Source organism: Oryctolagus cuniculus, chromosome 20 (genome assembly GCF_964237555.1).
Source record: "Oryctolagus cuniculus chromosome 20, mOryCun1.1, whole genome shotgun sequence".
Classification (NCBI taxonomy): Eukaryota; Metazoa; Chordata; class Mammalia; order Lagomorpha; family Leporidae; genus Oryctolagus; species Oryctolagus cuniculus.
The window spans coordinates 35440753-35467998 of record NC_091451.1 but is presented as its reverse complement, the minus strand read 5'-3'; the positions used below and the strand labels follow the sequence as shown (position 1 = coordinate 35467998).

The 27246-nt window shown below is 46.2% G+C and overlaps 1 protein-coding gene across 3 annotated transcripts in view; it reads left to right on the top strand.

Moving 5' to 3' along the window:
• Positions 1 to 17955, top strand: part of EFCAB11 (EF-hand calcium binding domain 11) — a 174017-nt gene extending 156062 nt beyond the window's left edge. For all 3 annotated transcript variants that reach the window (XM_051826159.2, XM_002719686.5, XM_070065524.1), the window contains one exon: positions 17739 to 17955. In XM_051826159.2, the coding sequence (XP_051682119.2) occupies positions 17739 to 17759 (21 nt within the window). In that variant the 3' untranslated portion in view covers positions 17760 to 17955. The remainder of the gene's footprint in view (positions 1 to 17738) is intronic.
• The last annotated feature ends 9291 nt before the right edge of the window (positions 17956 to 27246 follow it).

The following is a 27246-nucleotide window of genomic DNA, read 5'->3' as shown; positions in this document are numbered from 1 at the left end:
TCAACACTTCCTGTCTTTAATGATGAACGCGATCTTTTTAGTGGCTAAAATGCTCAGTAATCAGTGATGCAGCCCTGCCTGGAGGCAGGAGAAACTGGATAATGGGCAGAAGATGTCATGCCAGATCGGGCCGGTAATTTGAGTCCCTGGAATCCGTTTTAACGTGGCAATTTATGGGAGAGCAGCTTTTCCCCAAGGCAGGGAATAGCCCCCCAAATCTCAAAAGTCCCTTAGTGACTGGCGCATCAGGGAAAGCCCTCGGAAGCCACTGTCCTCTCCAGCCCACTGGGGTCCGTGCCATCTGTGATGTCCACCCCCCTACCCCCGTAGGAATCACTCTTAGTGCTGGGCTCCAGAGAACAGGCCTGCCGGGACTGGGGTGCAATGTGTGTGCAGGGGTGCGTCCCTTCTCTTCCTCCGTCTGCGTACCTACTTGGAGAACTATTGCTAAAACGCGTGCCTGCTAGCTGCTGTCTGAAGAAGCAGGTCCAGGTGCCGATCCTCTGATGCGCACTGCACTTTCACACGGAGTCCTTGAGTTTCCTCCTGTGATTGCCCGCGGGCATGCCCCTCCCCCCCATTCTGTAATTTCCTAAATGCTTGTGGGCGCCCCCTGAACCTTCACCTCTTCACACTGAAATTCTCTTGTTAAAGGCCCTTAAGGTCATCTCATTTGGCGTGACTTTCTGATTATAGGTGGACTTTATTAGTAGAGTGCTTTGGATAATTTGAGGGAATTATTTCATTGTGAAATTTTTTTTTTCATCTTTCTTATTATTGTCCACAGACCCAGGGATTTTAAGTGCTAGGAGCATGTTGTAAATGAAAACATAAATAATTTATTGTAATTATGCTGAACGAAGGCCAAATTTTCTGTTGGCTCAGTGAAGCACATCAGTGAGAAACGGGCTGAGATGTAAAATCTTATTTTCCCAAATGGATTATTTAAAACTAAAGCACAAACTGTTTAAAATCTTAATTTATATAAATTCCTGCATTCTCATTTCACAGGGAAAAAAGTGACTTCATAGAATATTAAAATGATTGTCCTAAAGCCAGGGATATGAATATACTTCAAAAAATTCAGGAAAAAAATAGAATTAATAAATCAATTTATTTTAATGCAGGAAAGTTTTAATCTATGCCTAGTTTTTCCAGATAACACATTTTCCAGTAACTTTCTGAAGACCCCACGTATATACAGTGAATCCCTTGGACTACTACCCAAGCCTTCTGTAACAGAGTTGTAAGAACAGCTTTCAAGAGTTGGCTGTTTCTAGTCCCTAGAGTGACTATAAGGCCCTATTTAAGCCATGGTATGGTATGCTTTTAATTCGATAGAGCAGTGACACTCTTTGTTTCTGTATCATTGCATAATTAGCCTGGCATCGCCAGATTTCCCAGGTGCATCTAATTGTAAGGGATGCTAAGAAATGTAGTGTAGTTCCCAGCAAAATGGGGAAGGAAGGTCTGTTGAACACTTCCTTCACACTCTACCCAGCCCCACAGTGGGTGGCCAGTTACCCCAGCTTCCTTTCCTGTCAACCTGTTTCACCCCCACCAGTTTGAAATGCTTCCTTTGACCTTTGCTGAATTCCTGCATCTACATATTTTGGGACACCTTTTTTTTTTTTTTTTTTTTTTTACAGGCAGAGTGGACAGTGAGAGAGAGAGAGACAGAGAGAAAGGTCTTCCTTTTGCCGTTGGTTCACCCTCCAATGGCTGCCGCGACCGGCGTGCTGCGGCTGGCGCACCACACTGATCCAAAGGCAGGAGCCAGGTGCTTCTTCTGGTCTCCCATGGGGTGCAGGGCCCAAGTACTTGGGCCATCCTCCACTGCACTCCCTGGCCACAGCAGAGAGCTGGCCTGGAAGGGGGACAACCGGGACAGAATCTGGTGCCCCGACCGGGACTAGAACCCTGTGTGCAGGCACCGCAGGCAGAGGATTAGCCTATTGAGCCGCTTTTTTTTTTAAATATGGATGTATTCATTTGGAAGGCAGAATGAAAGAGACAGGAAGACACACACACAGACACAAAGAGAGAGAGAGAAGGAATTTCCCATCTGCTGGCTCACTGTTTTTTTCAATATGCAATAATTGCCAGTTTTACTCCTCCAGCTTAGAGATCCAGAAATTTATATTTTTTCTTTAATAGTTCTTTCAAGAATTTAGGTTTCCCCATTGCCCATATAAGCTGGTTGGAAAGTATTTTACTCTTACTTATAAAACAAAATCCCTGATTCTTTCTGTGTGTCTGAGAGCCACAGGTGTTCATTAGAAAATACACATAAGCAAAACAAAACAGACCAAACTCCACACAACACAGAAACAGGCAGCTAAGTTTTTGATGTGTATTTGGATGTATACACCCCCACACACAATCTGGGATTTTATGAGTGAGCTGATCCTTCATATGCTTCTTTATAACCTGCTGTGGTTACTTCACCATATGGAATGAATGCGTTTCCATGCATAGGTGTGAAACTTCCCCATTGGCAAATAGACCTGGAAGATGGATCAAAATCCAAGGAGATATTGCTAACAAGGATTTTGGTACCTAAAGCAGAATGCCACCAGATGATTAAGAGTGAAATGAAGGTCAAAGATCAGAAAAATGCTAACAGAAGGGGCCAGATTTTAATATCAAACAAAGAAGATGGCCAGCATCACAGCTCACTTGGCTAATCCTCCGCCTGCAGCGCTGGCACCCCAGGTTCTAGTCCCGGTTGGGGCGCCGATTCTGTCCCAGTTGCTCCTCTTCCAGTCCAGCTCTCTGCTGTGGCCCGGGAAGGCAGTGGAGGATGGCCCAAGTGCTTGGGCCCTGCACCCGCATGGGAGACCAGGAGGAAGCACCTGGCTCCTGGCTTCGGATCGGCTCAGCAGCAGCTGTAGCAGCCATTTGGGGGGGTGAACCAATGGAAGGAAGACCTTTCTGTCTGTCTCTCTTTCTCACTGTCTAACTCTGCCTGTCAAAAAAACAAAGCAAGAGCCGGCGCCGTGGCTCAATAGGCTAATCCTCCACCTTGCGGCGCCGGCACACCGGGTTCTAGTCCCGGTTGGGGCGCCGGATTCTGTCCCGGTTGCCCCTCTTCCAGGCCAGCTCTCTGCTATGGCCAGGGAGTGCAGTGGAGGATGGCCCAGGTGCTTGGGCCCTGCACCCCATGGGAGACCAGGAAAAGCACCTGGATCCTGGCTCCTGCCAGGATCAGCGCGGTGCGCCGGCTGCAGCGGCGGCCATTGGAGGGTGAACCAGCGGCAAAGGAAGACCTTTCTCTCTCTGTCTCTCTCTCTCACTGTCCACTCTGCCTGTCAAAAAAAAAAAAAAAAAAAAAAAAAAAAAAAAAAAAAAACAAAGCAAAACAACACCACCACAAGAATTCAAGGCCTAAAGCACCTAGGCTAAGGATGGCTACTGTGTGAGTGACTTTGTTTCCAATGCATCAATCACAAACTTGCTTCTTGCTCCTCTAATCTCTTCCCTCAGCCTTTCCAACTCTTCCACTCAGGGTCCAAATGCCTACTGAGGGGGTCCTCTTTAACTCCTGGCCCTGCTGGGTCACCTCCTCAAGGTTTCCTTCTGCCTCCTGGCTCACACCTTCGGGGCGGGTTGCAGGGTTCCTTCTGCCACACGACGGCAGCCTTCCTTGGCCATTGGCATGTCCTGTGACTTTCCTTCATTTTCTGCACAAGACTTCTGCATGTTGAGTACTTTTATGTAATTTCCTTTTTGAACGAATTAATCTGTAGAAGATCCAGGACTCTTTTCTCCTTCTCCAGCTACAGGGAGTGGACACTGTCCTTATTCAGTGATTCTTGAGTTACAGTCGTACTGTTTTAATTATTAAAGGTTTATATATTTTTACATTATCATTATTTTTAAAAATTTCTGAATTTTATGGCATATTCATTTTTCCAAATAAACTTTAGATTCAATTTAACAAATTAAAAAATTGTTAAAGCACAAGTAAATGAACAAAAAAGACTCTATAATTTCTGTATTACATATTATTTCTTTCTTTTTTTTTTTTTTTTTTTTTTTTTTGACAGGCAGAGTGGACAGTGAGAAAGAGAGACAGAGAGAGAGGTCTTCCTTTTGCCGTTGGTTCACCCTCCAATGGCCGCCACGGACGGCGTGCTGCGACCGGTGCACCGCGCTGATCCGATGGCAGGAGTCAGGTACTTCTCCTGGTCTCCCATGGGGTGCAGGGCCCAAGCACTTGGGCCATCCTCCACTGCACTCCCTGGCCACAGCAGAGAGCTGGCCTGGAAGAGGGGCAACCGGGACAGAATCCGGCGCCCAGACAGGGACTAGAACCCGGTGTGCCAGCGCCGCAAGGTGGAGGATTAGCCTAGTGAGCCTCGGCGCCGGCCAACTTATTATTTCAAAATATATTCTACTTAAAAGCATACTAGGGGGCCGGCGCCGCGGCTCACTAGGCTAATCCTCCGCCTAGCGGCGCCGGCACACCGGGTTCTAGTCCCGGTCGGGGCGCCGGATTCTGTCCCGGTTGCCCCTCTTCCAGGCCAGCCCTCTGCTGTGGCCAGGGAGTGCAGTGGAGGATGGCCCAGGTGCTTGGGCCCTGCACCCCATGGGAGACCAGGAAAAGCACCTGGCTCCTGGCTCCTGCCATCGGATCAGCGCGGTGCGCCGGCCGCAGCGCGCCGGCCGCGGCGGCCATTGGAGGGTGAACCAACGGCAAAGGAAGACCTTTCTCTCTGTCTCTCTCTCTCACTGTCCACTCTGCCTGTCAAAAAAAAAAAAAAAAAATTAAAAAAAAAAGCATACTAGGGGCTGACGTTGAGATGTAGTGTGTTAAACTGCTGCCTGCATCGCTGGCAACCCGTATGGGCACCTGCTCAGTCTTGGCTGCTCCAGTTCTGATCCAGCTCCCTGCTAATGCATCTGGGAAAAGCAGTGGAGGATGGCTCAAGTCCTTGGACCCTGTGTACCCACATGGGAGACCTAGATGAAGCCCCTGGCTCTTGGCTTCGCTCTGGCCTAGCACTGGCTGTTGCAGTAATTTGGAAAGTGAACCAGTAGATAGAAGGTCTGTCTCCCTGTCTCTCCCTCTCTGTAACTCACCCTTTCAAATAATAAATAAACTTTTTTAAAAAACCACATTATTGGCCGGCGTTGCGGCTCACTAGGCTAATCCTCCACCTAGCGGCGCTGGCACACCAGGTTCTAGTCCCATTCGGGGTGCCGGATTCTGTCCCGGTTGCTCCTCTTCCAGGCCAGTTCTCTGCTGTGGCCAGGGAGTGCAGTGGAGGATGGCCCAAGTCCTTGGGCCCTGTACCCGCATGGGAGACCAGGAGAAGCACCTGGCTCCTGGCTTCGCATCAAGATCAGCATGGTGTGCCGGCCACAGCGCAGGGGCCGCAGCAGCCATTGAGGGTGGGGGTGGGGTGAACCAATGGAAAAGGAAGACCTTTCTCTCTGTCTCTCTGTCTCTCTCACTGTCCACTCTGCCTGTCAAAAAAAAAAAAAAAAAAAAAAAAAAAAAAAAAAAAAAAAAGAAAAAACCCACATTATCGTACTAATCTAAAAAATAAGGATTATTTGATGATTGGTGTTTTTCTAACTTCAAGAAAGTATGCATTTGAAAAAACATGTTTCCATCCAAACAGTAGCTGACAGGGTTATTAGTGGGGCACTTCCAAATGGATTGATGTTTATAGTTCACATTTCAACTTCAGATCTATTTGTTGCATTAGCAAAATAAAGTTCATTAAGCTTTAGTCCTGTAGTCCATCTCTCTGAGCCTCTGGACCTGCTAAGACTCAGGTGTCGGGTCTGGAAAGGGTGTAATCTTTCCTACATGACACTTGGAAGTTCAGCTGGTTCCTAAACCTCCCGTCCCCAGGATATGAACTTGTTGCTTCCAGAGAAACGGCATCTGTGCACTGAGCCATTATGCCATCTGTTAAAGTGGTCAGAGTTCATTTTATTGCCTCCTTTGTGGAAGGACTTGTACTGTCAAAGCAGGTGTGATTGAAAACATAATTTTCCTCATCAGTATGTGTTGTTTCTAGCCAGATCATAGCCTGCCAGAAATCTGTTGAGCATAGGATGAAAACCACTTCCGAATAGCTAGTAATAAGAAATTAAATGATTGCCATCTCTGTCCATTTCTTTTATTTCATAATCAAGTTCAAGATGAGACTGGAGGTCTCCATTGAAGTAATTATAGATTTAAAGTAGAAATGGCTGTATCGCTATTCGTATGTCACACCAATGAAGGCAGCATCCTTTTTCTCTCCATTTAGGTTTATATATGTAGATATAGATATAGATACAGATACAAGTATAGATACAGATATAGATATAAATATAGGTGTAGATACAGATATAGATAGATATAGATATAGATACATTTATAGATATAGATACAGATATGAATACAGATATGTTTATGGCTCATTGTAACTGTCTTCAAGGTCAGAGACTCAAACTGCTTTTCTCAAAAGGCTGAAGATGACTAATGACAGTTGGATTGCATTTTTAAAGTGTCTGTAGACAGACACCAGTTGGGAAACTGAGATCCGGTTCCTATTCACCCACATGTAGAACTGGATCAAATCCTAGCCGTCAGCTGGTGCAGCCATTCAACCTGACAAAAAGGAACTTGAAATGCGTCACAGCTAAGACTTGCCCAAGGCCACAAAGTCGGAGCTGCCCCTGGGCGACACGCATGCCTCCTGTGGCCTCCTTTCTGCTGGGCCAGGCTACCTGCCTGCCACATTCAGAACTTTTGTGCACCGTGGAGAATGAACAGTCTGGTGGCCCAAAAGCACAGGAAACAGATGTTTATGATTCAGTCAAAGACGTTCACTCTGGCTTTTGTTCTTTGTCCTTAAAGCTGTCTGATCCGTGCTATTTTCTTGCATCGTAATCTCTCTTCCAGAGAGAACGCGATCACGTCACCGTTTATTAGCAGCTCTGCTAAAGCACTTGAGAGAGGAGTATCAAGCTGCCGGCCGGAAAGGAGACTCTGGACCGTCTGAAGGCTGCATTATCCTCACGTCCACGAGTCGTCAGCAATCAGGCATTCTGAAATTGCATTCTTTCCTCCTTCTAAAACATGTCTGGCTTTAAATAAGACTCCTCATTCTTAAAACTTAGCAAATGGGAAAAAGTGAGTCATTATTTATGGTTAATCACTTTTGCCAGCTGTGACTGCATTTCACATCCATTTTTCCTTTTTTTCTTGGGCTGGAGAATCTATTCTGTTTTTCTTTAGGGGAAAGACTGTATTGGGTCAGTGACTAAGAGTCTTGACCTAGGGCAGGAACCCAGCTCGATTGGAAGAGGCTGTGCCTCACTGCGCCGCTCAGCTGATCCCTCCCCTTGCTGTTTATAGCTCCATTTTGAGGTATTTAGCGTGGTGGTTCAGATGCCAGTTAAAGATGCCCGGATTCCACATCAGATTACTTGGGTTCAGCAACCGTCTCCAGCTCCTGCCTCCAGCTTCCTGCTCATGCAGATCCTGGGAAGCAGTGGTGATGATGCAAGTATTGGGTTCCTGCCTCCCACGTGGAAAACTGGACTGAGTTCCCAGTTCCTGACTTTGAATCAGCCCAGTCCTGACCATTGTGGGCATTTGGGGAGTGAACTAACAGATGGGAGTGTGCATTCTGGCTCGCTCTCTGTGTGTGTGTGTGTGTGTGCACGCATGCACACGCGCCTCTCAAGTAAATAAACTAGCATTTTTTAAAGCCTTGGGCACAAATCATTAGATCAATGCACCATTGTATCTCTTGTGGAGATTGCACTGTTGTGATAGGAAAAGGTTATTGCTTTACCAAGTCTCATCTCTGCATCCTAGATGTCCATATTGAAAGAGTTCCTCCTTTCTCAACTTGCAAACAAAATCACTAGGTTTCATAATGTCAAGAACAACTGCACCAATCAGTAGTGGCCAGGGGAGGAATGCTGTCTACCAATTGGCTTATGCCATTCAGTCTTGGACCCAGTCCCTGTGGTAGGGAGAGTAGAGTCAGTGATTGGCTGAGGCTTTGCAGATTCTATTTTGGGAGCTTGAGGTGGGGATGCATTCCAAGCAAATCACACAGCTGCTACAGAGCAGGATGGGGGCTGGGGGAGTAAGCAGCGATGTCCACTACGTTAGTCTAGTGACCTGAACCTAGAGCTGAAGCTGAAGTTCTGCCTGGCCAGTGTGCTGTGTTAGTACTGGCTGGTCTGGACAGCCTTTTATTGTTCACGGTTCATCCTAAACAGCCAGATCACTGCCTGTTCACAAGCTCACTGCCTTTGCGTCCAAAAAGATCAAATAATGATCTTACATTCAGTAATATATTGTCCTCACATTGGAAGGGACACTTAAAGTCAAATAATACTATTTGTTGTTGACAGACTAAATATTCTAACTTAGACATGTATATTACAGAGTAAAGAGAAGTCTGCTGGGGCTGGCATTGTGGCACAGTAGGTTAAGCCGCTGCTTGCCATGCCAGCATCCCATGTGGGTGTTTGTTCAAGTCTTTGCTGCTCTGCTTCCAATCCAGCTCCATGCTAATGCACCTGGGAAAGCAGCACAAGATGGCCCGAGTGCTTGTGCCCCTGGGCCCATGTGGGAGGCTCAGATGAAGCTCTTAGCTGCTGACTTTGGCCTGGCCCAGCCCCGGCCTTTCTCTCTCCCTCTCTCTTTCTCTCTCTGTTACTCAGCCTTTCAAATAAATAAAATAAATCTTTTTAAAAATGTATAAAAAGTCCTTGTTTATTTAAAAGGGAGGGGGGAGAAGGCTGCTGCTGTTTTTCTGGTTAACTTTGACATTTCTATTGCCTGGGACTTTGAACCTTGAGCTCGTCTTAAAGGCAATATTTTGTTGGCTCGAAATAGAATTTTGATAGCACAAGGACACTCTGATCTATTTCAAGTAGTGATGTCCCTTTGACTTGATGACAAGCGGATGTGACATGCTCTTGCTGATAGCAGTTTGAAACGTTCCAGGCGAACCCCATCCCTCAGAATAAGCTTTCCACCATGCCTCATTCTGGGTTCTCCTTGAAAGCAGTGCTGAGATGCCCACTTGTGTGCTTACTGTGGTGAAACAGAGAATGAGGGGAAGCTATTGCAAGTGTCAGTTGTTAAGTCCATTACTGCTGTGAGTGACCAGAGCCCAATCCCACCAGACTCCCCAGTGACCTCAGAGTTCCCTACCTGAAGGTCAGAAGGAGAGAGCTGTTCCCACTGAATCCTCTTGCCTCTTTGGTCAAGGCTTGCCCTGTGAGGGCTTAAGTCCTTGTTCATAGTCACCCTTCCCTATCCATGAGAGGTTGGTTCCAGAACCCACGCAGAAATCAAAACCTGAGGATGCGCTGGTCCCTTACATACAATGATGTAATGTTTGCACATATCCTATGATATATTCCCATATGCTTTATTTGTAAATTATTAATATTTTTAGTTGATTTGTGAGGCAGAGAGAGAAAGAGGCTCCCATCAGCAGGTTTACTCCCCAGACGCCTGCTGTGGCCAGGACTGGGCCCAGCTGAAACTGGGGAGAACTCAGTCCAGGTCTCCCACGTGGCTGGCAGGAACCTTCTTACTTGGGCCTTTATTTCTGCCTTCTCAGGTCTATATTAGTGGGAAGCTGGCGCCAGGAGCCAGAGCTGAGAGCTCCCATATACTTTGCATCATAGCTGGATTATTTATTATACCTGACACAATGTGCATGCTGTGTAAATGGTTGTTATACTCTATTGTTTAAGGAATGATGGCAAGAAAAAAAGCAGTCTGTATGTGTTCAGTGCAGACACAGCCATCATAGGCCACATAGTACTACATGACTGCATAGTGCATGACCTGCAGTTGGTTGATTCCTCGGATGTGTATTCACATTGTGTGTGTGTGTGTGTGTGTGCAGCTGCACACCACACCCAGTGAGCAGGCAGTCCCTGACAAACAGCACAAGGCACTTGGCACAGGATGCAGCTGAGGGGAGAGGCTCCCAGCCACTGCTGGGATAGAAGACAGGTGCAGAGCATCTGAGTCTGACACACGCGAAAGGGATGCATCTGCCAGCGTCAGGTAGGAGCACAGGAAAGACCAGAAGTCACCTGCATGTCTCTTTAATCTGTCCTGCATGTCTGGGTGACTTTTCTTCACATGCATCCTTTAAAAGGTAAAATTAATAAACACTGGATTGCCAGAGCACCCCACAGGACTCTCCCTGACAAAGAGGCAGAGCAGCAGCAGGGCCCTCAGGTGAGAAGGGGGCTGTGGGAGAAGCTGTCGGCCCTCCGTCTTCCATTGCAGGGTCCTCTCGTCCCCAGCAGGGCTCCTTGCTTGGAGGGTAATTTCTTAAATTTATTTCATTTTATTTGAAAGGCAGAGAGCCAGAGATCTTCTGTCTGCTGGTTCACTCCTCAGATGCCCATGACAGTCAGGGCTGGGCCAGGCTGAAGCCACGAGCCTGGCCCTCCATGCAGGTCTCTCACATGGGTGACAGGGCCCAAGCACCTGAGCCATCATCTGCTGCCTCCCTGAATGTGCATTGGCAAGAAGCTGGATGGGGAGATTGGAGTAATCAGGTCTCAACCCAGACACTCGGTCGGGGTCGGATGCTGCCCTCCGAAGCGGTGACTTAACCATTGCATCGAATGTGTGGCCTTGGAGTGTAATTTTTCTCTTGCTGTTCAGTCACAATGACAGCTTTGTCCCTGATGTAATGGTAGTTTTGACTTTAGTTTAAATTATTCCACGAAGTGTCAAAGAGAAAAGAGATTCTCCCTCTCCCTGCCAAAAATTCTACTAGGAAGACTTTGCTCATTGAAATCTTTGCCTCCACATTAAATTTCTCATTCATGCTTCAGCTGAATCACAGGTGGCATTAACCTTCAGAGCCCATGTGACTAGCACGTGACTCAGACATAATTACCCATGTGTCATTGTGTTTTCTGGGAACACAGCATTCGGACACCAGCAAGAGCACACCTCTCCAGTGGGTCTTCCCTGGGCTCAGTGAGAACTCTTATTGTTGGGATCTATCCTAGTGTTCCTGCCACTGATATAGGAGACTTGGATTGTACTCCTGGCTCCTGGCTTCAGCCCCTGCCTAGCCTTGGCCATTGTGAGCATTTAGGAAGTGAATCAGTAGATGGAAGTCAGCCCTCTCCCTCTATACCGCCCCGCACCTCAAATAGAACAGAGCGCAACAAAACACCTTGGTGTGTGTCAGATGAGTGTCGGGCAATTGTCAGCATAATTCACTCAAGGGACCCTCCAGGTGTGCCTTAGCTGACCTTGAAATCACATGTCTCGTTTAAAATGTTTTTAAAGCATTATTTTAGGGAGTATAGATAAGCTGGAATGTTCCAAAGGATTGTCTAAAACTGTGGTTCCTGTAGCTCAATGGTTCTCAACCAGGGATGATCTTGTTCTCCCAGAGGACGCTTGGTAATTTCTGGGGGCATTTTTGGCTGTCACACTGTGGAGCTGGCACTACTGATATCTAGTGAGTAAAAGCCAGGATGATGCTAAATACCCTATGACACACAGGACAGCACGTTCACCCCTGTAGACAGCATTACCCCATCTCACATGTCAATAGGACTGAGGGTGAGAAACTGATACACTGGGGAACGTTTATGCAATGTGAAATAAGGCCACTTGTTTGGAAAATTCAGACTAAAAGAAAGAAAGTATTCCTTCAGTTGAACAGTTAAAACAGAACTACCCGTAAACCTACCATTTCATAAGACAGCTGTCTTTTTAGCTATGACCTTCAACTTCTGCCCAAATGAATATAGATGTTCCTAAGACTGCAATTATGGGATCAAGCCTTTAGCCTAGTGGTTAAGACACCTGCATCCCACAGCAGAGTGCCTGGGTTCAATTCTCAACTCCTGGCTCCAGCTTTCTGCCAAGGCAAACCCTGGGAGGCAGCAGTGATGGCTCAGGTATGAGTTCCTGCCACCAACATGAGAGACATGGATTCTGTTCCCAGCACCTGGCTCTGGTCTCCAACCAACCCCAGACACTGCAGACCTTTGGGGAGTGAATCAGCATTAGGGAGCTCTGTGTGTGTGTGTGTGTGTGTGTGCGTGCGTATCAAATAAAATAATTTAAAATTTTTAATATTATAATTTTGATGTATATCCAAGTTTATATTCTTGTTTCCACTTAAAAATGCCACTTCTGGGAGCAGTGTCATGACACAGTGTGTTAAGCCACCACTTGTGGTATCCATATTAGAATGCTGGCTCCAGTCCTGTCCACTCTGTGCTTCTGATCTGGCTTCCTGCTAGTGTGCCTGGAAAAGCAGTGACGATGGCCCAATCTCTGTGATCCATGTGGGAGACCCAGATGGAGTTACTGGCTCCTGGCTTCAGTCTGGCCCAGATCTGGCTGTACTAGCTATTTGAGTAGTGAACCAGCAGATGAAAGATCAATTGATCACTCTCTCCCCCCACCCAATTCTCCCTCTTTCCCTCCCTCCCTCTCCCTCTCTGTCTCTCCTTTTCTGTTACTCTTCCTTTCAAATAAGTAAATACTTTCAAAAATATCACTTTCATCACCTGTCATTTTGATACATGTTATCCCATGGAGTGAAATCTATTAAAACAATCCCTCTATTTTTCTTTCCATGCATATATACAAACAAGTACTCCAGTCTAAAATCTAGCTTTGGAGACCTGACCATGGGGTACTGTTGAATGATTTTACAACAAATACTGTTTTCCAAGAAATAGCTACTTTTAGAACATCCTAAGAAATTACTGCAATGTAAATATTTTCACCCAAGAAACATTTACTACTTGTAAGAGACATCCATTACTTACATATTTACAAATTAAGGAGAAAATCCAGCTGTGGCCTGGTTTAATGACAGAATCACAGCGTACACCTTGACTCCATCAGGGTTGAGACCTCTTACCCTCTGGGTCATGGGTGCATCCAGTCTGCGCCACGGGAGCCCCCATGCATCACAGAAAGGAGAAAGCAGAATCTTGCTTAACCCATCAGGATGTACCAGAACAAAATCCTGGCGTTCATCTTGATAAAAGTAATTTATAACCACTTTTTAAGATGAATCAGGGCCGGCGCCGTGGCTCACTTGGCTAATCCTCCGCCTGTGGTGCTGGCATCCCTGGTTCTAGTCCTGGTTGGGGTGCCAGATTCTGTCCTGGTTGCTTCTCTTCCAATCCAGCTCTCTGCTGTGGCCCGGGAATGCAGTGGAGGATGGCCCAAGTGCTTGGGCCCTGCACCTGCATGGGAGACCAGGAGGAAGCGCCTGGCTCCTGGCTTCGAATCGACACAGCTGGCCGTAGCACCCATTTGGGGGGTGAACCAATGGAAGGAAGACCTTCCTCTCTGTCTCTCTCTCACTGTCTAACTCTGCTTGTCAAAAAAAAAAATGAATCAGGATATGTTTTTATTTTACCAGATAAGAAATCTGATAGAATCCAGTTTAATGGACAGAGTCAAGTCCTACCTGAAATACTCAATGTATACCTCTGTCAGCCCAGGGCTCCCTGCACTTCAGTGTCCAGACAGTTTTGCCTGGAACCCCAATTTCCCACCCAGTAGAATTTTAAAGCACTTCCCAAGAGACTTGCACTTCTCTGGAAGGGAAGTGGCTCTGAGTTCTCATTTCTCTGAACTAACTCAGTTGATGGATCATCTTACTATTCCCATCTGACTTTCTTGCCCTCTATTGCACCGGCTCAGACAGAACTCATCTAACTTAGTCTTCAGCTCTGATTCAACACTGACACCCCGAAACTCACTGTTGCCCCCAGAGGATGTATGCCTGTTACACCGCTTGGTCAAGGAAGTGACAAGCAATGCATATAGCAGCAAGCAGTTAATCAGAAGACTCTTGACAGCTGCACCATTAAGGGCTTTGGTGGCAGTTTTCCTACTGCATCCCCTCTTCCTGCACTCTCTCCTACCTTGCGTTCCACCCCCTCCGCCAAACTGGTCCTAAATTCTTCATAGGAAATTATTCAGAGTAGTAGAGCTCTCTTGGGTTCCTACACCCATAATCCATTCCATATCTCCATTTTGGTTTGCAAACTAGACCAACCAGAAAAGCCTTTACTTTAACTGGACCTAAGTTTCTGGAAAACAACTGTTGATAGCAGTTCACTAGCCTCTCACACACCTCTAAAAGCCTTAATTCCTTTAAAAAACCAGTTATGAAATACAAGGCTGCATGTATGTCTGTAGCCATGTGTCTGGTCAAAGAGTAGCTGTTTAACTGCACCAAAATGCTTGGCCTTGGACTCCAGGTCAACACAGACTCTTGAATGTATCCACTGTCTGCTTTGTTCACTTTCCTGCTCTTTATTTCTGAATGGTTCAGCCTGCCATTCAGGGCACCCCTTCTTTCCATTGCCTCATTTCTGCTGCCTCATTTCTCAGCATTGTTTGTCATTCAGTCTCTCTTGCAGCTGATCTGGGCTCGTAGAATGTGGTTGAGCACAGAGATCACAGGTCCGTGAGTGATGGTCCCAGGGTGACATCTTTTACATATCTGATTTCTCTTGTGAGTGTTTGGAGTCTGTACGGTGATGATAGCATCTCTTTCTTAAATCCCCCCTCATCACCTGGGAGGGAATGACTGCTCCATAGCGTTGGCAGCACTCATTTATCCTGCATACTCATTCACTCAACAAACACTCACTGGCTGCTGTGGGCTAAGAAGCGGGGACATGCAGCAAACGATATGCAGCAAACATAACTAGGCTCTTCCCTCCTAGAGTTTACTTCTGAGCGGAGTAAGCAGTGGTAGAATATTCCAGTGTTGGGCTGGCATTGTAGCACAGCAGTTTAGGTCGCTTCCTGTGGTATCAGCATCCTATGAGAGTTCCAGTTTGAGTTCTGGCTGCTCCAGTTCCAATCCAGCTCCCTGTTAATGTACCTGGGAAAGCAGTGGAACATGGCCCAAGTACTTGGGACCCTGCTGGGTACCCACGTTAGAGACCCAGGCAGAGCTCAGCCCTCCTGCTTCCTCCTGGCCCAGCCCCAGCCATCATCGCCATTTGGGAAGTGACCCAGAAGATGGACCAGCTCTCTTCTTCTCCCTCTGTAACTCTGCCTTTCAGATCAATAAGTAAGTCCTTTTTAAAAATGACAACATGACACGAATAAAAAAATTCCAGTGTGTGGGTGACACAAGACGACACGTTCTGGTTTCAGAACTAGAGTCGAGTCTTATTAGGGTTGAATGCTGTAAACAGAAATAATGACACATTTTACTGTTTACCCAATGGCATCTTCTTCATCTCGCCAGCACGCTGTCTCTTCTGCCCACCAGCCACATCTGATCTTCCGTCACACAGTGACACGAGTGTGGGTGCTGTGAAATCTTCTTTCTCCAGAATAATTCTGGCTGCAGTGAAACACCGTACATTCTGGCTTTTAAAATTTTAGCCCTGAAACTTGAATTTCATCTTCACTCTTGTTGAGATGAACTGGATCTGCTCATATACGTGGGATGGGGAAGGAAAGTCGAAAGGCTTAAAGTATTTTACCATCTCTCATTCTAAACACAAGCACATCGTCCCTCCATTCCTTTTATGAATGGGATGTCACTCCAAACCTGGCGAATAAACTTGTCCGTTACAACTTCCGAGTTACATCATGCCCAGTTAACGACAGGACATATTGGCAAAGACAGAGGAAAACTGGAAGTCAATATAAAGACAGTGACGATTATTTATTGAGAGAACCAGGCAAAGAGTCTCTTCTCCGTAAACATGCAGCATCTCGATGAGTGAGTAGACACACACACACACACACACACACACACACACAAACCAGCTTATTCTAAACATTGCTCTTCTGGGTTATTCACTTCCCTCACCCTCTGAGATTTATAGTTCAACCATACCAGTTCAGAAGGAAGAAAAAAGGCCATTTTTCTAATCCAATTCCTTGGGAAAAAAATACTTAAGCAATATTAAGAATCTTCAATTACCTAATTTAATAAAGGGGGTGATTTATATTCTGTAGTCAGCAACGTGTGTTGCTGATTATTTCTAATCCCTTAGAAAAGATCTGACATTATGCTCCTGGTCCTGTACAGCATGAAATCGTCATGTGTATTTTACCAAAGGAAGTAACAAGAATAATGGCCTGTGCGTCTGCAGTCATTTTCCACGAACACATTGCAACATGGTCTTGCCCTGGGGCAGAGAAGTACAGATTTTTCTCTACTTCAAAAGAATGAAAAATTATCACTCTATCCAGAACCATTATAGACTTCAGAGACTTTGGCATGAAATATTCAGAAAGTTTATCTTAGAATTCAATATTTGAAAAGCCTGCTTTAAAACTATTGCAGTGATTAGTGGCCCTCTTGCTTGGGCCAGCCTTGGCTTCCTGAAGGCCCGCGTTGTGGCAGTTGTGGAGGTACCGGCTGTTGTTTTAACCACGTATCATCCGCATCCGCCACAGACGCTGCTAGGAGACAGTGTTTTACATCACCCCACCTGGAGGAACTGTGATGGCTGCTCGAAACGCGCTTCTTCGTGGCTGTGCCTTTTGCTGCTAATGACTGGGATGTGTGGCTTATGCTGCAATTCTGTTCCTGTGACTTTTGTTGTCTTGGCCACGTGGAATGGGTCCCACTTCCCTGCTCCCCGCTCAGGGAGCAAAGCCCTTGTCTCAGCAGTTCCAGGGACACAAAGGGACAACCCCACGGAGGCCACCCACACCCTCGGCCTGGCAGCCAGAGGCTCACGGCTTCATTACTCTCCATAGGAGTCAGAAAAGCTTATCAGGTGTTTGTGGGGATTTAACAGAGCTTCAGAGGCCTTGAATGAAGCCAGCGGAAAGTTCTGGAGTTAGAGTTGGCCATGTGGAAACTGCAGTATAATCGCTTCTCTCTCGAGTGCCCTGTCTGTGCAGGGAGGCAATGTGGAATCGAGTAGAGAGCTCTGGTTTTAGAATTTAACGATCCTGGGCTGGTGTTGTGGCACAAGCTAAGCTGAAGCCTGCGACGCTGGCATCCTGTATGAGTGCTGGTTCCAGTACCAGCTGATCCATTTCCAATCCAGCTCCCTGCTAATGCGCCTGGTAAAGCAGTGGGAGAAACTGCTTTAACCACACAGGAGACATGGAAGAAGCTTCTGGCTCCTGTCAGCCCTCCAGATTTCCACAGCCACAAATTCAGCCAGCTGTCCATCAAAAACATCCAAGAAAATAAGTCGTACCTATGCCAAACATGTACAGATTGTTTTTTCTGATTATTCCCTTCAAAAATGCAGTATAACAATTTACATAGCTCTTACATGTAATAGGTATCATAAGTAACCTAGAGGTGAGTTAACATGTATGGGAAGATGTGCACAGCACAAAACAGATACTGCACCATTTTATAAAAGGGATTGAGCATGATGGATTTTGGCATCCGTGGGGGTATACAGATGACTGTGTATTTTTTGATATATATCACAGAAAGATTCAGGATATAACCAGAAAAATGGTCATTCCTCCTTATATAACCTGTTCATTTGACTTCACTCCTTTAAATATGTTGAACGTGTTACTTCTGTTCGTTTTTAATAAATACCCTTATTTTCTTCCCTACCATATATATTATCAGTGTAAGAAAAAATACGGAGACATCAACCTCAACTTCAAGTGGATAGAACTAGGTTCCTGTCTCACATAGACATGCAAGGAATGAAAGGCTGTGATGTGCTCTTGATGCATAGGTGTGGACAAGAATGGTGTGTGAAGAACGTTTTGTTTCATCTTCCAGGGAAGTGGACCAAGACTCTGATGGCCACGTCAGCTTTAGGGACTTTGAATATGCCATGAAGCATGGACAAGATGCTGCCTGACGGTCACTGAGAGCCACTTGGTGCAACTCCAGGGAGATCAGAAGAGGGGCGTCTGTTTGAAGGTCGAACAGTCTCCATTCTACTGACGATGGATGCTGCACACCTGTGATTAAATGCGCAGTCACGCTCTCTGCATGCCGCTGTGATCCTTGTATCAGAGTCGCGGAGGAGGTTGGGGCCTGGGGAATGCGTCTGTGTGTCAGGCTGCCGCCACTGGCACTGCCCCCTGGTGGTCTCTCCTGTCTGCTCTCATGGGCTCCCCTCTCCACACTGTGGGCCAGGTGTTCTACTTCCTGACCTCATTCGCTAGCCCGCATCACCCCACCCATGTCCCTGATTCGTAGGAGCTCCAAATGTCTCAGAAGGGGCGGCTTTTTCCTGCCCGTGGTGCCAGTGGCCTTCATTCATTCAGCTTGAGTTGAACAGACCATGATGCCTCCCAGTACTAAGTGCTCACTGTGTTCCAAGCAATGAGGAAGGTGTTGGTGGGAAAACGGAGACTTCAGACTGCTCTAAGGTAATGTACCAGAGTCCAAGTGATCGTGGCAAAGTGACCCCAGGGCACTCACCGTGCAAACCAAAGAAACCAGACTAGGCTAATGTAGTAAGCCCTCTCTGGCTACAGACAAAGAGCAGTGTAGTGGAGGCAGAAGACTTGTCTGCAGAATCCTCAGGATAGCCTGGCCTGGCATTCCTGCTGCAGAGAAGCGAGCCCTGGGCTGCCCAGCTGGGCTCTGCCACATGCTCCCCGGCCCTGGACAGTCCTGCCTGCACCCAGAGCCTCAGCCACCCAGTGTTCATGTTCTCTACACCTTGTGTTTATCCAAAACAATTCCAAAAGGATAGTATCAATACTAATATTTTATTTATGGGATCAGGATTATATAACATTAACAACATTAGAAAAACAATATTTCAGATAATGTGCATTTTAAAATATTAAACATCTAAAGGTCAAATAGAAATCTAATTTGGGAAAATAGAAGTGTGACACAAGTATCATTCTGATATTAGCACATGACCTTAGTAAAAATCAAGCTTTAAACTGTCAGAAATAAGACGCGCCTTAAGAGATGTGACAACTAAAGGCAATGTGGTTTTCTGGATGGGATCCTGGAATAGAGAAAGGACGCCAGGTAAAAAGAAATCAGATATGGACTTGAGCTAATCGTAATGATCCGTATCGGTCCATTAATTGCGACAGTTTTTTCAAACTCAAATAAAATGTCAACCACAGGAGAGACCAGGTGAGGAAGTGTCCGTGGGAACTCTCTGTACTATTTTCATAATGTTTCCATAAATCAAAAACCATTCCAAAATTAAAAGTTTCTTAAACAAAAAAATTCTTGCTCAAAACATAAAAAGTAAAACTTCATCTAAAAGGAAGAAAACATTGAAAACCAGAAAAGTGAACAAACGAAGTGTTATTTCTAAAACAAAGTAGATCAAAGTAGCCTGCGTTTTTGGGCAAATGATTGCAGTTGATGAAAAGCCTTTCTGACTTGGGGTGGAGTTTTGTTCAACAGATACTTTCATCATAAGTAGAATAATTGAGTCGCTGATCCTGATCTCAAAACATGAATGATATGGATTTTAGATTGTTTTTTAAGTATCGAAATTAGAGTAATGCACCAACAAAGTGCCAGTACTCCAGTAACTGTCAGTACCAAAACCCAGGTTGCAGTCACTACTTGGGCCTCATCCAGGAGGCGTGACAAAGGAAAGGGAGGGGTCTCTTCCTGCAGTTGCCACGGGAGGCAAGCGGCCAGGTTGGGAAAAGCTGTTAGAAAACTCCCGTGACCCTGCATCAGTCTCAGGGACAGAATCCACCCATTCTCGCTGAGACCACGCAGGGATGTGAGGGAGAACAGTGGATGCCTTGTGGACCTAACAGAGCCTGGGCAGTACAGCTGCGCTTCCAGGAGAGCCAGAGCCAGCACCATGAGCAGCTGTAGCTCCGCCTCCCTCCCATAGGCACTGACAGCCTTGGAACATCCCAGACAGGAAGTAGCCCCTAATCCATCCCACTGCAAGGCCAGCGACCCCGGAAAGTGGCTTTGAGTGGCCCCTGGATCCACCAACTCTGGTTCACCCACAGAGTAGGGACGTGGGCCACTGGGGACTCACCCAGGTGTTCCGAGGGCTGGTTGCTGAGAGAGGGAGTGATGCGATCTGGGAGATTCCATCTCCTTTCTTGGCAGGTGACAGTGACAGGTAGGGACAGCACCTCCCAGGTTTGCCACTACAGAGTTTCCAGGATCACAGAGCAAAACCAAAAAGTGGGAGAGCTCATGAACCTTCCCCTCCTTGTCATCGCCCGAGGCCCAATCCAGACCCTCCTTCCGTGAGCTTTGTCTTTGATCCCAGTCCCAACCTTGTCACCAGTCCACCTGGGGGTGAATCTGCAGCGGCGTGACCTTGCTGGCCTGGTCCCTGTTGACTGGCTCAAGGATGAGCGTGTGTGCCAGCTGACATCGAGAGCGCCCCTGAGGCCCGGCCGTGCTCCGCTCAGTGGCCCAGTGAGGGCAGTGACTCAGGGGCAAGTGACAGACATGTTTTCTGCCACGTGGCCTAGAAAACTGAGGCAGCTGCTTTGTGTTGAGAGCATAGGGAGGGGAAAAAAATAGACACCCAGAGGGGAACAAGAAAGGAGGTGGAGAAGCCCTCTGGTGTTTGGTTTCTGGCTAAGGCTGTGCACAGGCCGTCATAACCCTTTGGGTCCTGTGAGGTAACCCAGTATCCCTCCAATAAATCTTTCGGCTGCAGCCAGCTGGACTGGCTTTCTGTTATTTGAAACCAAGAGCACCCTCACTGTTACAGGAAGGAGCCAAGGACAGAGTCGTAGGTGACGGGAACATGTTCCGGGGCAGCCGAGGAAAGACTTCTTGAGAGAGCGAGCTGTGGCCACTGCTCTGTCCCTGACCCTGCCTCGACTGGGCCTCTCTCTGTGAGGAACTCAGCTCTGATCTTGTCTGTGGCAGTGGTTCTCAAAGAGGGCGCCAGGGAGCTAGGAGGGCCCAGCACATCTGTCTCTCTGAGACCTCATCCTGCCGGTCCCTTCACCTTTGCGTCCCCATGACATGGGTCTCTCGTGGTATTTTTGTGCCCATTTTTTCCCTTTGTCTTGCGCCATTAACTCCCCTACAACCATCCCATAAGTGTTAGTATTCCCGCAAGGCCTAGCTCTCATCCGCCAGTCTTCTTGATCAACAATTCTCCAAGGATGATTTCATGCAATGCCAAGATCTCAGCCATGGCCTTGACAGGGGTGAGTCCCCAGACAGACCTGTGTCTTCCGACTTGACCTCTGCTCGGATCCAGGCCTGTGTTTTCATTTGCCTGTCTGACATTTCCGCCTCAATGCTAACTCATTGAGCTAAAATCAGACTCGTTGTTCCTCTAATTTTCAAAACCAGTTTCCCATTCTGTGTTTTCTGTTTCTGTGAATAGCAACCTCTCCACGCCTACCCCACGCTGTCATGCAAGCCAGCTGCCTCAGAATTCTGTTCACATCTCTGCGACCTTCCTTAGTCCCAACAGCTAGCCAGTCCTGGATCCCCTGGAGCCAGTCTCTCCAAGACATTCGTGACATTTTTCTCCCGTTCCATCCTGATCTCTTTGCCCACAGCCTTACTTCCCTCCCAGTCCTTTGTATCAGCAGCCCTCTTTGCTGTTGAATAATGTCTAACCCTGTAATGTGCCACTCAATGCCCTCTGTAACATGGCATCAATTTATATTCTCACTTGCATTGTTCACAACTACCTCTGTTATACACCCCACTCCAGATAAAATCACACATGCACACGGTAGTCCCTTCCCCACAGTGTTAGTGGGTCTTTAACCAAAACAGAAACAAAACACACCTCATTTTGGGGCCAGCATCATAGCACAGCAGGTTAAGCCACTGCTTGCAATCCCAGCATCCCATATTGGGGTGCCAGTTCAAGTCTGGCTCCTCCAGAATGCCCTTCTAATGCACCTACAAGGGCAGCACATGGTGACCCCATTACTTGAGTCCCTGCCGTCCATGTGGGAGACCCAGATGGGGTTCCTGGCTCCTGGCTTTGGCTCGGCCCAGACCTGGATATTATGGCATTTGGGGAGTGAACCAGTGGATGGAAGATATTCTCTCTCTCTCTCTCTCTCTTTCTCTCTTTCTCTCTTTCTCTCTCCCCCTCCCTCCTCCTTTCTCCCCCCTCCCCCTTTCTCTCTGTTGCTCTGCCTTTCAAATAAATAAATAAATAAATCTTAAAAAGAAAAACTCATTTTATAGAAGGTATTGGACCATCTCATCCTTGTATTTTTCCCTCACAGCCGTCATCTTGGAAAGGGAGAAGGGAGACCAGTCACGCTATGTATTCTGTACAGCGCCTCCTGAATCTAGGGAAGATGTGTCCTGAGACACCGAGTAGATGCCTATAGCTCTGGGGAGTACTCAATTCAACATGTACTGTGGTTTCCTTATACGTACATATCAATGATGAAGTTTGATTTATGAACTAAGCATAGTAAGAGATTACCAATAATACATAAGAATGGAACAGTTCTATACTGAAAACAGAGTATTTTAAACTTAGGAGTTGTTGATTTCTGGAATTTTCCACCTAATATTTTCAGAACCAAGTTGACTACAGGTGGCTTTCAGCAGGTAAGGGAGGTCGGCTGCTTTGTGTGCTCCTCACACTACCAGATGGATCTGCGCCAGCCTCTTCCACAGGGGAGGAGGCACTTGCAACCTGCACAGCCTGGGCCATTGGAGAGGGGGAGAGTGGGAGGGTGACGCAGCTTCCAGCCACTAAACAGGGCCTCTCCTCTGTGCTGCAGGGGCACTTCTGGGAGTGCGTGGAAAAATCGGAATCCAAAGGTAAGCTTATTTTGGTGCAAAAAGTTTTGAGATCAACACATCATGTTTTCAAAGTAAGCATTTTCCATAAAATCTTTGAAGACAATGTATATATACCATTTCAAAAAGTTTTGTACTAACATAAACTTATCTTTTTAGTTGCATTTTCTGCAAACTTTTAGAAGAGCCCTCTCCCATTACCTGCAGTGGGAAAATCATCCATGATGTTAGTCCATTTTCTGTGGTTGCACTTTGGGTTTATTTGTTTGTTTAAGATTTATTTGTTTGTTTATTCAAAAGGTAGCATTAGGAAGAAAGAGAAGGAGAGACAGAGAGACCTTCCATCTGCTGATTTACTCTCCAAATGGACCCAATAGTTGAGATTAGGCCAGGACAAAGCCAGGAGCCCAGAGCTCCATCCGGCTCTTCCACATGCACTGTGTGGACAGAAGCACTTGGGTCATCTTCTACTGCCTTCCCAGGTGCACTAATAGGGGGCTGGATTGGAAGCAGAGCAGTCAGGACTTGAACTGGTGCTCTGATATTGGATGTCAGAGTTACAGGCAATGGCTTAACCTGCTGAGCCACGATGCTGGTCCATGTACTTTATTTTTGACACCAAATGAGTTTCTCCAGATTCATTGGCTAACCTAGGTCAAGCATCTCACACATAGTAAGTATAAAAAATTAATGTTCAGGGACCTGTGTTGCGGTGTCACAGGTAAAGCTGCCACCTGCAATGCCGGCATCCCACATGGGGGCCTATTTGTGTCCCAGCTGCTCTACTTCTGATCCAGCTCCTTGCTTATATGCCTGGGAAAGCAGAGGAAGATGACCCAAGTGCTTGGGCCTCTGCACCCATGTGGGAGTCCTGGAAGAATCTCCTGGTTCCTGGCTTTATCTTGGCTTAGTCCCAGTTGTTAGGGCCAACTGGGGACTGAACCAGTACATGGAAGACCTCTCTCTGTCTCACTCTGTCTCTGTCTCTCTGTCTCTCTCTGTTTCTGCCTCTCTGTAACTCTGCCTTTCAAATTAATAAATCTTTTTTTTTAAGATTTATTTATTTATTTGAAAGAGTTACACAGTGAGAGGAGAGGCAGAGAGAAAGAGAGGGAGAGGTCTTCCATCCGATGGTTCACTCCCCAGTTGGCCACAATGGCTGGAGCTGCGCCGATCCGAAGCCAGGAGCCAGGAGCTTCTTCCAGGTCTCCCATGCAGGTACAGGGGCCCAAGGACTTGGGCCATCTTCTACTGCTTTCCCAGGCCATAGCAGAGAGCTGGATTGGAAGTGGAGCAGCCAGGTCTCGAACCAGCACCCATATGGGATGCCAGCACTTCAGGCCAGGGCATTAACCCGCTGTGCCACAGCGCCAGCCCCAAATAAAAAATATCTTTAAAAAATTAATTTTCATCATAAAATCACCAAGCTAAACCAAAATTACACTGGATTATTAAATAACTTCACTTTCAGTGTGCTGTAGACTCTCAAAGAGATATTCAAAGAGGAGTTCTAGAAATGAGCTGGACAGCGGAAGCATTCTGGAAATAGGTGTGCAGCCCTCACCTGTGTGCAAATTCCGAACAGTGTACTCCCCCAATGACTCTGCTTGATGGTCGCATTTCACTTACACATTTATAATTTAGGGTTAATGAAAACAAACTGCTCTTTCCTTTCCTTTTTCCTAGCTTGTAAGTTCTGAGAAATCTGTTTGGAACTGCAGAATTAGGCAGCTCAAAAGAAACCTTCATAGGCACACACGCACAGAGATTGAAATTCAGCAACATTGGGGACGGCAGCTCACAAAGTGACCTTTCTCACAAAGCAAATTTAAATGGTATTGGCCACATGGATTGAAAAGTAGCTTAAGCAATTTAGTGTAATAAAATATAGAGTGCCCAATCTAAATTTCTTAGTTTATTAAGTTGATAAAATACTCAGAAATGTGGATGGAAAAAATAGTTATTCTAACTTCAGAGAAATACAGATTAATTTCTATGAAAACACAAACTGAAATTCAAATAGACTCCCTATTTTATGGTTTACTGATCCTTGGGGTGGGGGTGGGGCCCCAAAGGAGAGCAAAACAGTTAAGTTGGCTAAAGTACAGAAAGAGTATTTCCAACAATATTGAGTTCATAGGAAAAAAAAAATTGACCAAGGGACTGGAAATATCACGTGCATTGTCATAGCAACAGTTATTGTAAGGTAGAAATGAGGTTTGGGCATCTTTTTTATTTCAAATAAGGCAGCCAAGCTTGATTCGAAATGACTTTTCTGAGGTCAAATGTGTCAGAGGTAGTGCTTGAGTCAGTTTCTTTACCAAGAGTTCCCTGCTGCTACCGTTAGGTTGGACTGCTCCTGGAAAGCTGGTTGCTTTTCCTTCCCCCCGCCCTTTCCTTTCCTGTCCTGTCCTGTCCTTTCTCCTTCCTTCTCTCCTTTTTTCCTTATCATATCCGTTGCTAGAATTACATCCACTGGGCCATTTAAGGTGCAATGTGCCCTGCTTTGCTGCTGATATCCAAACATGCATTCGGCAGAATTTTCTACATGGACTACAAATGGAAGCAAAAGTCCCAGGATGCGTTATATGTTTCACCAGCCACGGAAGCTTCTTGGCCATTGTGCCCTCACATCCTTCTCCCTCCAGACTCTTACGGAGCGTGTCCTTCTCAGACTCCAGTCGCACATCCTTGGTATCCATGAAGTTACCTGGCCTGCATCTCATTCCCTGTCCTCCTCCTGTTCCTGTTCCTCTACTCCAGGCTCTTTCTCCTTTCTCTCCCTGTTTTACGGAGACTGCAAGAATGGCACAGCCACTTTAGAAGGCAATTCAGTAGTTTCTTACAAAGGTAGACGCAGTCTTGCAACATGATCCAACAGTTACACTTCTAGATATTTACCCAGTTGATCTGAAAACTTAAGTCCACATAGATACTTATATGTGAATGTTCGTAGTAGTTTTATTCATAATTGTCAAAAACTGGAAGCAACCAAGATATATTCTTCTAAAGGTGATTGAATATTCTGCAGAAACACTCAACCAACCCTCCTTGAAACTGTCAAGGTCATCTACAACAAGAAAAGCCTAAGAAACTCCAGATGGAGCCTAGGGACCATGGTGACTAAATGTAACCTGATAGCCTGGGTGGGAGTCTGGAACAGCAAGAAGACTTAGATCAAAAGCCTGGAAATCAGAGTAAAGTGTGGGCTTTATGAATAATACTGTCCCAGGATTAGTTCATGAATCGTTTCAAGTATTCCGTACTAATAGAAGATGTCAGTAATTGATAGAGCGGGGTACCTGGGATTTAGGAATTCTCCCTCTTATCTTTACAATTTGTCTGTAAATCTAAAGTTATTCTAAAGTAAAAAGTTTTTTTTTATTTATTTATTTCAGATCTTACAGTAGAAGTTATAGTCCTGACACTATCTAAATTGTTAATGCAACTTTTAGATGTCATTTAAAAATGTGCAGCAAAGAGGGCACATAATTTTTCAATGTAATGTTATGGGACACATTTGCCAAAACAGCGTTGCGGGCCACCACTTAGTGGCAGCCTCCTAGGACCCTCTGGGCAAAGCTTGGAGGACGCCCTGCTTGGGCAAGACCTCTGCCCTTGGGAAGTGTGTTCGCTGCCTGTTTCACACGTTGCATTGGTTTCTGACGGAGAAGAGACCTCATAGTTCAAAGCACCTGCTTTTTTTGAATAACATTTGAGAACATTCGAAAAAACATCAAGAAGAAAGTCCTCCGCCTTCCATTATGCTGCTTCCACTATACATTTCAAGGGAAAGAAATCCCTCTCCTTTGGGACTATCGAAAAGAGAGCCCTTTATACTTCTTTTGAACTTGATGATTCCTCACAGCTGCGAAGACTGTAGGGTGCCATCCGCCCATAAGGTGCAGCTCTTCGATTCTTGCGAGGCTGCTTGCAGCCTGGAATGACTGGAGCACACCAGCACACCGTGACACACTTCCATGGCTCTCTGCAGTCATGGTCTTCATCCTCACCTTGGCACTGGCGTGTGAGCCTGGAAAACCAGCGTGGCCATGGTGAGCCTACTCAGGGACTAGTTTTATTTTACAAAATCAATATTTTATTCATTAAAGCTATGTAGTAAAAAGCCCAGTTCCTCCTTAATTTTTTCTTTCATATTTGTTTACAAATCCAGAAAATTGCATTAATCACTCTAAAGTAGCTTCTACAGTTTCATTAAGTTACAACTGCATATATGAAAAAATGTATTCAGTTACACTTTTTAAAATTATTTTTAAATGTATTTATTCTATCTATTTGAGAAGTAGACAGAGCTCCCGGTTCACCCCCTAAACAGGGCTGGACCAAGGTGAAAGCTGGAAGCTGGGATCTCAGTCCACATCTCCCAAGTGAGTGGCACGGATCCAGCGACTTGAACCCTCAAGTTCTGCCTCCCAGGGTCTGCATTAGCAGGAACCTGGAATCAGGGACAGAGCCAGGACTCAAACCCAGGCACTCCCATATGGCATTCAGGCATCCCAGCTGGCATCTTTAAAAAAAAAGAGAGAGCGAGAAAGAAAAGCTTAATTTATTTATTTGAAAA